This window comes from Musca domestica, unplaced genomic scaffold (assembly GCF_030504385.1).
Source record: "Musca domestica strain aabys unplaced genomic scaffold, Musca_domestica.polishedcontigs.V.1.1 10, whole genome shotgun sequence".
NCBI classification, from domain to species: Eukaryota; Metazoa; Arthropoda; class Insecta; order Diptera; family Muscidae; genus Musca; species Musca domestica.
Window position 1 is genome coordinate 8,834,362 of NW_026712115.1, and position 11,784 is coordinate 8,846,145.

The 11,784-nt window shown below is 34.2% G+C and overlaps 1 protein-coding gene across 1 annotated transcript; it reads left to right on the top strand.

The window, feature by feature from the left end:
• Window positions 1–248: 248 nt before the first annotated feature.
• On the top strand, window positions 249–9,978 carry LOC101900145 (juvenile hormone epoxide hydrolase 1). Its single transcript, XM_005182315.4, has 4 exons — window positions 249–637; window positions 4,717–4,916; window positions 8,809–9,013; window positions 9,072–9,978. Exons 1-4 carry the CDS (start codon window positions 449–451, stop codon window positions 9,855–9,857), a joined length of 1,380 nt encoding a protein of 459 aa, XP_005182372.1. The 5' UTR covers window positions 249–448; the 3' UTR covers window positions 9,858–9,978.
• Window positions 9,979–11,784: the final 1,806 nt, after the last annotated feature.

An 11,784-nucleotide genomic window follows, 5' to 3' on the forward strand; every position in this document is an offset into this window, starting at 1 on the left:
AAATATCACATGTTCCCAACAAATTAAGTTCATAGTTAATATTAATTGTTTGTTGTAAGGAAACAAGCAATTTCCCTACAATTTAGTCTATTTAGTCCCCCAATGTGAAGCTATTATTAAAAGTGGAAAAAATAGAAAATAATTTTATTTTTATTTATTTGCCTTTTATTTGTCATTGTAGGCTAGTGTAAAAAAACCAAAACCATTAAAAAATAAATAAATAAAGTCATCCCAATCTATTTCAAATTTAATTGTGGGGACAATGCTTACGCAGTCAGTTTGTCAAACGCTTTGGAGAGACACTCGCTCATACACGGACGACGTTGTCGCAGTCGTCGTTGCCGGCAAATTTTGATAATTCGTTGCTCGAGTGGCATTTAGTTTCGCCCGCTTTAATAGAATAAACATTTCGAAAGGGAACACACGGTCGGTCGGTCGGTCGGAAGAAATGAAATTCCTAATATTTGTGGCACTGTTCGGTGTTCTCATCGGTTACGGTTATCTTAAGTTCGATGAAGTGACTCGACCACTCCCCTTACCCAAGTTCGATACGAACAAATATTGGGGACCCGGAGATGCAGCCAATTACAAAGAAGATAAAACCATTAAACCGTTTGCAATTAAAATTCAACCAGAGGTTAGTAGGCAAATGTTGGGTCATATCAAAAGTGAAGTGAAATGAACTTGTAAATGGAGAAAAATAGTGCTTATTGACAAAAAAGAGCAATGTGCGGTAAACAAAAAATACTTTTTGTGTGAAAAATTATTAGAAAAATTGTGATATTTGTAATCTTGTCCCACAATATGGCAGTTCGCTGGCTACAGTTTACCTTTCGTACAATGTGCGTTTCAGCTTGATCGAACAGCTTTTTTGGTATCCTTCACCATAAACAAATTCAAATTTGGAGATTACCATTCTGAGAAAGCAATACTAAAATGAAATCAAATAAATCAAAAGTTTAAAAGTTATTATTCTTACAAAATTCAATTGACGCAAAGAATGTTGCCTGCTTACAAGCCTCGTCGATTGGAATGGGCCCAAAGTGCGCAAATTTCAGTCGAATATGGGCAACCCTGTAGAGTTTTACGTTTATACTAGCTAAATTCGGGGCTCTTCGCTACCCTTTTCGATTTGATATGTATTTAAAACTTTATTTATGATTATTTTGTGGCTTTTAAATAAAAAAAAAAAAAACAAATTCAATAATTAAAAAAAAAAACATTTTTATTGTAATGCTTCCCCGCAATAATCAATTAAATTGTTGTGAAATTCTTTTATTACTCGTATTAGCCTAATACCATTGCAAATGTATGGTGGGACTATGTTTCCTAATAAAATAGTATCAAAATCCGAACCTATTTCAATATAATTTGACAAAAAATACTTTTATATCAAATACATGAAATCGGTCGAAAATCCGAAATACTTATGGTGTTTGGTCCATCAAATACATGAAAACGGCCGAAAATATGAGTGGGAGCTATATCCAAATCTGAAACAATTTCAATACAATTTGGCAAATAAATATTAAGACCAAATTCAATCACACTCTCCAAATTTCATTGAAATTGGGGATACAAAGCGTGTTTGGTGCATCAAATTCATGAAATCGGCCTAAAATGTACATGGGAACTTTATTCAAATCTGAAAAAAATGTCAATATAATTTGGCAAATTTATTTTTGTGCCAAATTTCATCACTCATTCCGTATTTCATTAGAATCCGACATACATATCGTGTTTGGTGGATAAAACATGTGAAATCGGACGAAAATTTATATGGGAGCTATATCTAAATCTGAACCGATTTCAATATCATTTGGCAAATTTATTTTTGTGCCAAATTCCGTTACAAATTCAAATTTCATTGAAACTGAAGATAAATATCGTGTTTTGTCCATCAAACACACGAAATCGGTCGGAAATATACATAGGAGCTATATCCAAATCTGAACCGATCTCAATATAATTTGATCTCCAAATTTCATTGAAATCGGTACACCAAATTCATGAAATCGGCCTAAAATGTATATGGGAACTATATTTAAATCTGAAACAATGTCAATATAATTTGGCAAATTTATTTTTGTGCCAAATTTCATCACTCATTCCGAATTTCATTAGAATCCGACATACATATCGTGTTTGGTGCATAAAATATGTGAAACCGCCGAAAATATATGTATATATATGGGAGCTACAATCAAATCTGAAGCAATTTCAATAAAATTCGGCAAATTAATTGTAGTGCCAAATTCCGTTACGCCTTCCAAATTTCATTGAAATTGTGGATGCATATCGTGTTTGGTCCATCAAATATATGAAATCGGCCGAAAATATACATGGCGACTATATCATAATCTAAACTGATTTCAATATAATTTGGCGAATTTATTTTTGTACCGCATCCCATCACACGTTCCATATGTGAAGACTGCATCTATACTGATCAATAGATATGTCCATACAAAAAATAATTTTTTTTGGATTTTCCTCCGATTCTGATGAGTGAATGATGAATTTAGAAAAATCTGTTCAGCAGTTTTTGAGTCTATAAATTACCAAAAAAACTAGATATAGATGATTTATTAATATATTCATAGTATAAGACTTATTTGAAGTATACATTTTTTACAGAACAGCGCTTCGCTTAAGTAAAAAGTCTGCTACGAAAGTGTTAATTATTAAATATCAAAAAATCACTTTACATGTGAATGTAACACCATAATGTTGAATTAAGATCCAAAATGTATAATATTCCCTATATAAAAATTTTTGTACCCTCTACCTTTGAAAGGAGGGTATATTAACTCTGTCATTCCGTTTGTAACATCCCTAAATATTCGCCATAGACTCCATATAGTATATATATTCATAATGACTAGAATGGTTGGTGTTGAAAATGAGATATATCGGTCCATATTTTGGTATAGCCGACATATAACGGTACCTCCCGATATCCGGCATTTTGATGATTTTCGCCACATTTTTTTCACGGATTTGTCTAAAAATGGATTGTTGTTGGTCATAATACGTTCTAGATCCGTTGGCGCAACATTGTATACATAGGTACAACGGTACCTCCCGATATTCGGTGTTTTTAAAAAGCTAGTCACATTTACCCACGAAATTGTTTCAAATTTGGTACATTGGAAGATTTGGTAGATGACAATCCTTGAAGTATAGAATTGACTATAGAGCAGAGATGGGCATAATGCACTGTATTTTTAGTGCACTAATCATTTCACTATCACTGTTCATTTAGTGGTAGTGCAATTTTTAATTCCACTGCCACTAAAGGGTTAGTGGTAGTGAAAAATAAATTGCACTACCACTAACCCTTTAGTGATATTTAAAAAAAAATTGCACTACCACTAAATTTTAGTGGTAGTGAAATTTCAATAGCACTACCACTAAATTTAGTGGTATTTAAAAAAACTTGCACTAAATTAGTGGTATTTCATAAAAAATAACACTAAATTAGTGCTATTTAGAAAAGTAATCAAATTTTATTAATATGTACTATATATTCTGGATTGTTGTTCCCTACTCACTTCAATAAACTTCATTATACCTGGTATAATAATTATATACATAGTGCTTTTTTGGCTTCGCTAAAATTTAGTGGTAGTGCAATTTTTTTTTTAAATATCACTAAAGGGTTAGTGGTAGTGCAATTTATTTTTCACTACCACTAACCCTTTAGTGGTAGTGGAATTAGAAATTGCACTACCACTAATTATTTAATTCTTAGTGCACTAAAAATTTAGTGCAATATGCCCAACCCTGCTATAGAGGTTCCCATTTTGGAATGGTCCACATACAATGGCCTCCCCAATTTACTATTTTTTGAAAAGTTTAACAGAATTATCCAAACGGTCTTACAGGCATTTGTAGTTTAAAGTGGAACACGATTGAATTCAGATACTTTTATAAAAATATATTTTCTTTATCCGAAGGTGGAGGATACTAAAACTTCGGCCCGACGGAACTTAATATTTTAAACTTACGTTTTTAAGACAAAAGTCTTCCAGACAATTCGGACAGATAATTTGGTCCTTTTCTCGAACTCAACAACCGCACATCAGCATCAGTTCCATAGAATAATGTTTAAAGTTGTCGAATTTTGTAGGCCTTGTTTACCTTAAGATATAGGGTTGCTATAATTATCAAAATATCTGGGGAAATGTTATACCGTAATATGGATAATATACGAAAACCTAGACCCATTTAGACAATTTTCTGTCACATGGTTTAATTCCCATTTCGAACTTCAGATGCCAATTTTAGAGATGTTTATTTCAAAATTTATCCCCAAATCATTATAATGTAGAATATTGGATCTTTCGTTATACACGGACTAATGAAATCGGACACCAGTGGGATAACTACTCATTACGAACTTCAAATACTAAATTTTAAACAATTCCTTTAAAACAGTGACTCCAATCATCTATATAATGTTATCTGGGGTCTATACGATATAATGGAACGATATAGCCCACCTTCGAATTTGACCCGTCTGCCGACAAAATTCTGCTCTGTGCAAAATCTTAGATTTCTATAGTTAAGTTGCACCGTATGGTTGTGAACAACAACGCATTACAATTTGATTGGATGCTACTGTTGTGATTGATAAGCACTTGTATTTCCAACCCAAAACATCAGTATTCTCACATATATTTTGTTTTTCTTCTTCCATCTATTTTTTTCCAGATCATTACCGATTTACAAAAACAATTAAACCGCACATTAAAATTAACTGAACCTCTGGAAGGTGTGAAATTCGAATATGGCTACAACACCGAGGCAATGACACAGGTGGTGAAATATTGGCGTGACACCTACTTGGCCAAATGGCCAGAACGTGAGGCTCTGCTAAATAGTTTGCCACAGTTTACAACTGAAATTCAGGGGTAAGTAAAACGAAATCAATAATTCAATCGTTTATATGCGTGAAAAGTTAACAGCAATGGGTGATTTAAACTAGCAATCAATTGTTTATTGAGCCATTAATAATAAACGAATTTGAGTGGACAATAAACTTTTGCTACGCAAAAAACAGCGCCTGAACTTTCTTTTGGTTGGTTCATAAAATAGAATAAGAAAAGTCATATATGCTCGCAGACATAGTTTAGTCGTGATAGAACCCATCCTTTTTGTCGAAAACTTTGGTGGCAAAATGTCGGTAATTTGAAACGTGAAAAAAAGGAAAATGAAAACAGTTGATTGCCACCTGTCGAATATACTTAGACTGCATTGCATTTTCGTATTGATATTATTCAATTGTAGAATATTGTGTTCTTCCTTGCCAATAAATCTAAACGTGAATGAAAACAAAACTTACGGCAGTATTTAACTCTATGCCTAGAAGTATGCAATACTTTTGGCATATCTTGATGATTTCGCTTGAAAATTGCCGGACAGTGCAATTTCAAACTGTAAACGAAAATAAACATTGAAAAATATAAAAAGAGTTGAGTCGATCATGGTAAACTAACTTCAAGATAGGTCATACATAACACAAAAACCATTTAGTATGAGAATGAATTTTGAATTTTTTTAATGATAAAATATCGGGTTTTCAAATCACTCTCACAGAAATTTTCTACCCAGACAATACTAAAACTGAAAACTACTATTAACGTCAAACGTCTTTGCATAGAACTGTGCATATAGATCGAGATTTTGTGTAGTCCTCGTGTAATTGTGCCTCAGAAATTCAGTATTTTGTTGATTTGTGTCACAATTTTCACCGGAACCGTATCGAATTTGGTATTTGGAGTACTACTACAACCAATGACAGACAATTTCCAGTACATAATGGTACCTCCCTATATTCGGTATTTTGATGATTGAAATTGTGTGTTTGGAGCAAAAGGCACCCCCTTCTCTGGCAAATAATTTACTTTAGAGGTCCATGTTTTCGTATAGCCCCGTGTAACACCAAATATTCAAAATTCATAAAGTTATAGCTTCATTTTTTAAAGGAATTTGTTTGTAACATAGAGTTAGGCCCATAGTTAATATTGATGATCTGTATAGAATCACATTCTGAGTCGATTTACGCATGTCCGTCCGTATGTTCATGTATTTTTGTAAACAAATAAACACATTTATTGCCGATCAAGATAAAATTTAGCACAAAACATTTGTTTGGTCCAAGGACGAACCCTTGAAGTTGGAGATAATCAAAATTTAGATATAGCTCCCACATATATGTTCGTCCGATTTGCCTTTTTTTATGCATTAAATATGCAATATTAGTCCAAATAACAAAATTGAGCCTAGAAACAAGAGTGTCCAATTTTGTGGTAATCAGTTTAGATATAGCTCCCAATATATTCTTCATCCGATTTGTTAAATTTCTCTCTCACAGCCGTAATATGCACTCCGTAACAACGATACTCGTGGAAATATATCAAATACATATTAGAAATACTTTTGCAAAATTTTATCGAGATCAGTTCAGATTTGGATATAGCTCCCACACATATATTTATTCGATTTGAAGTTCATTGTGCACCATATGGTAAATATAAACCCGAACTGAATGGCACATACGAACGAATTTAGCCTGGCAGAAAGTGTATCAAATTTGGTTAAATTCGATTAAGATAAAGCTATACGTTTAATCAGAGAAATACTTCTGTTAAGTTTTTTAGAGATCGATTCAGATTTGGATATAGGTCCCATAATATATATTCACACGTTTTCACGTTTATTTTGCCTAAAAAGTACAATATCAGCTCAAATAGGATATATTTTTATGAATAATACGCATTCAGAACCCATCATACTTGGTATGTTTTAATTCTCATAAATTCCCCATAAAAAAGTTTATCTGTTATATGTAGCTCTACTATATGTGCAAAGTGGTCCATCTCGACTTTGGCTTTTCTGTACTGTTTTTACTTGTTTACTTATTGGACTTTTTAATCTTTATTTATTCTCAAGCATGCAAGAAGAATAATTATTTAGGTTTCAAGTTGTCTAATAACCTCGTCAATAAATTTTTGATTTTTATCGTTGTCACAACGAATTCCTTTTTTTCAATAGCATACCTCAATCGATCTTCTTCAATTTGAAATGTATATTCCCTGATATTTTGGTAAACATAGTAACGCCGATATTTCAGTCACTAAATACCAAAATTAATAAATATCAGCAGTAAAAATAGTAAAACTGGTGGTTCCCAATGATTAAATATTTGGGGCTTCCAAAATTGCAAATGGGGTAACCCCTTAACGTAAAGACAGCCGCCTTAATGTATGCCATGTTTTTTAACAATTGATATTACAGAGAAATATAATCCCAATGCATTTCAAACTATAAAGGAAACGTGCAACGGTTACTGTTATAGTGTTCTATTTTCGAAGATGATAGGATAAAAGTGACTGCTGCCTTCTTTTGCTGTCAAATTGTTTTCATTAAAAATATATACCAATTTCAAAAATATATACATGTACGTGGACGATTAAGAATAGTATGTTATGGAAGATTCTTCGCTGAATAAAAAACTGTAGATAACAAAAGACAACTAAGATCGGAATCCAGTTCCTGTGTGAACTCTTTGAATTTCCACTGAACTTAATATGTTTCATAATTATAATGCAGCTACTTTGATTTTAGTTTATTTGGGATGAGTTATTTATTTATTTATTTATTTATTTTTTTTTTTTTTTTTTTTTTGTTATAAATTATATTAAAATAATATTAAAAAAGCACTAGCAGTAAAAGCTATCGGCTGATCTACCCACAAAGAACCCGAAATATAATATTCAAATTTATGTGGTTGGAAGTTTGTGTATCAGGAGATACCGTATTACGCACTAAAGGCTAGGCTTCCACATGTTGTTAGTGCCATATGTAAGGTGATTTTTTAACATTTTGTTATTAACAATTTTGAAGCAGAATTTTAAGCGTGCCCATCAACTTTAAAACTTAAACGCAACGCTATACTTTTTGAAATATATAATGTACAATGCTATATAATATTTATATTGCACATATACTATGAATATATCAATATTTACTACACAATAAAGCGTTTCCTTTCACAAAACAATTTATTTGAAGCGCCTTAAAGATTGTTATAGAAAACGTAGCTTTACATGGGATTGTAACATTAGTTGTGTTCCAGAACCTGCAATTTAGTACTTATTAGCACTAATTCTGCTACAACGCGTTCCCGTACTCCAAAAACTAGCAAAACTTGCAGCTCTCTCGAGAAAAAAATGGCGCTGAGTGGTGTACATTTCTGCTTGTTTTAGCTACATGAATTTGGCCGAGCAGAAATGTGCATATTGTAAATTTGACATTTAATTGGCAGGGCTAACAAGGTTGAAAAATGTATTGATACATTTCAATAAAGAAAATGATCAACTTGAAAACTAAAGGAAAAACTAATATTTGTCGTGCAAAAAACAAAAAGAGAAAATATGGGGCAACTGATGTACAGTAATATACCTAAACGTGGGGCGATATATTCCATTTTCAGTATTAAATATGTCAGGGAAAATCAAAAAGTCAATCCCTCAATTAGGCAATTAAACTATTTTAAAACGCTCAGGAACACAAGCCCAAGTTTTGTGATAAATTCTGCTGAATGGGAGAAACACTTCTCGAATGCTTGTATTTATCGGTTTGGCTTTTTTCTAAGATCCAATACTATTAGGCAAACTTTTTATTGCATTTACTTCCGATTTATGGTATCTGCAGCATTAAATTAAATTGTATTTCCTCAAAGGTTAATTGTAGCTTCCTTACTCATATGCAATTTTACACTTTTCTGTTCCCTTTTTTCAGATTAAAAATCCACTTCATTCATGCCAAACCCAGTGCTGATGCTTTGGAAAAGAAAAAAGTCCTACCTGTACTTTTGTTGCACGGTTGGCCCGGTTCGGTGAGGGAATTTTACGATTTCATTCCCATTCTGACTGAACCGGCTGAGATGAGTGACTATGTCTTTGAAGTTATTGCACCATCCTTAGTGGGTTATGGTTGGTCAGATGTAAGTCTAACAAACTCAAATCTTGCGAATCCAATAATGCAATCTTACCCTTTTTCAGCCCGCCCGCAAAGTTGGTTTCAATGCTGCCGAAATGGCCATTGTTATGCGTAATCTTATGCTGCGTCTGGGATTTGAAAAGTTCTTGGTGCAAGGCGGCGACTGGGGCTCCATTATTGGCAGTAATGTTGCCACACTTTTCCCGGAAAACGTTTTGGGCTACCATTCAAATATGTGCGTGATGCAAACTCCCCTGGCCATTATGAAGAGCATTGTGGCCAGTTTTATGCCCGAAAAATTCCTGCCGTCCCGCTTTTTCCATGACCATCACTTCCCGTTATCGGAAAAATTGAAATTCTATTTGGAAGAAAGTGGTTATTTCCACATTCAAGCCACCAAACCCGATACTATTGGTACAGCTCTGCTCACTAGCCCAGTTGGACTTGCCTCGTATTACATTGAAAAATTTCAGGCGGCAACTGGCCCGGTCCACAATCAACGATTTGATGCCATCAGCAAAGTGTTCACATTCGATGCGATTTTGGACAATGTCATGATTTATTATCTGACCAACAGTGCCACCACTGCAGGCCGCTTCTACAAGGAGAACATGCAAAAGGAATATTTGGGCTTACAATTGGAACGTGTCCAAACGCCAGTGCCAATGGGTTGTGCCCGTTTCCGCTATGATTTGCCACCAGCTCTCGACTGGCAGTTGTTGGATAAGTATCCAAATTTGATCCACAGCAAATACTTCAATCAAGTCGGCCACTTTGCCGCATTGGAGGCACCCGTAATGCTGTACATTGATTTTGCGGAATTTGTCAATAAAATCGAATTCAAGTAAATCGAGAGCATCGGATGAAATATGTTATTTCTTTAAATATTGTTGTTTTTGTTTTGTACAGAATATTTATTGTTTTTTTTTTTTAATGATTCAATTTAATAAATGACTGTTTTTGTATTAATTGCTGTGACAAAAATTTGAATTTGCTTACGGCGCACAGTGCTTAAGAAACATTTTCCCTGGCCCAAAATCAATAACTTTTAAACAGCAAAGATATTTTCATAATTTTGCTGGATTTGTGAAATCTTAAGCTTTCCTTCAATCTATGTTTCATAAAAAATAGATCCAGTGATTGTTAAGGAATTCAAAGCCAAGTTTTTACTTCTTTGTTGAAAATATTGAGATACAACGAGGATTTTGTTAAAAAAAGAACAGTAAGGAAAAGTCAAAAGTCTGGCGGGACCGACTATATGATACCCTACACCACTATGCGTATATAGTAGATCTCCCGTAATAAAAAAACTATTAACCTAATTTGAATGTGCATTATGGCTCTGATGGGATCTCTGATGTCAAATAACATTAAAAAATATTTTTTTGGGGTAATAGATATACCGGACTGAATTTCACTAAATGGTAAAATTCGCTTGAATATAAAAAAACCTATCCACTTTGGGCTGATATTACATATATGGTGGACAATAACCATAAAATCGGATGAAGATGTACATCGAAGGTACCCAAAAATCGGAACCGATCTTGATAAAATTTGATTTTTCGAGCTGTATCTGATGTCCGGTATCAAATATCATTGTTGTGGAATGTATATTACGCATGTGGGGGACTTAGCATCAAATCGGATGAAACATACATATGTTAGCTATAGCTATACAAGATGAGGTAAATATACTGCAACAAAGTCAAACGCCATAATTTTTACATTTTTTTTTTTAAATTTCATCGAATGAAAGCAAAAAATGTCGGAAATAGTATCAAATTTTAGAATAAGTTTAGAATTGTTCGAATTGGTCACCTTTGCCACGAATTATGGCCTTCAAACGGCCAATGAAACTGTCACATGCTGCCCAAATGTTGCTCTGCGGTATTTTTTAGTGCCAACCTTGCTTTCCAATATACTTCAGACACAATAGTCCAACGGACTGGTATCCGGAGATTTTGGTGGCCATTATGCGCTGGAAATGAAGCAAGGTACCTCATTTTGTACCCATTCTTGGGTGGCGTGTGCTGAGTGCGATGGTGTTGAGTCCTGTTGGAATGTCCAAGGTCTGCGGCCAAGATGTTTGTGTGCCCAAGGATTTAATACACCCTCCGGAATATTTACGCGATAATATTCGACATTTATTTTGATGCCACGGTCGATTAATACGAGCGGAGAGCGACCATCGGCTGTTATGACGGCCCACATCATCACCATGGCGGCACTTGAGTTCTGGTGGCCAACCGAAGGTGCACATTTTGAGCACTTGCCAGACTTCTTTGGCAAGTAAACACGATCATTTTGTTTGTTTACAAACTGCTGGACAGCGAATGTTTTCTCATCGAAGAAAACTAAATTCGGCAGTTCACCACTTTCGGCCAAGCGAAGCAACTCTTTAGCTCTCTTGAGTCTATTTTTATTCCGGTGTAAGTATTTGCACTTTTTGGAATTTCAATGGCTTAACTCCAAGCTCATTTTTTAATATTTGCCGAATGGAATATTGCGATATGTTCAGCTCACGACCTATTTTTCGGCCACCGCGACACGGGTTTCGATCAAGTCGCTTTTTTACATTTCGAAGCATTTCTGCATATGTTGCTGTTTTCTTCCGTCCACTTCCTTGACATCGGGCTACGCTACCAGTATCACGGTAACGAGCGATGGTACGAGACACAAAAGATTTTTCACATTTTAATGCTGGAGTGCTCTAACGATAGTCACTTGTGGTTTTCCAGCCAAATATAAAGAAATCTGAAAATTTTATCGAGA

Bases quoted from the DNA above. Each gene is read 5' to 3' on its own strand.
- LOC101900145 (XM_005182315.4), top strand. From the start codon at position 449: ATGAAATTCCTAATATTTGTGGCACTGTTCGGTGTTCTCATCGGTTAC. The intron at 638-4,716 runs GTTAGTAGGCAA...ATTTTTTTCCAG, and splicing joins CAATTAAAATTCAACCAGAG to ATCATTACCGATTTACAAAA. The intron at 9,014-9,071 runs GTAAGTCTAACA...ACCCTTTTTCAG, and splicing joins TGGGTTATGGTTGGTCAGAT to CCCGCCCGCAAAGTTGGTTT.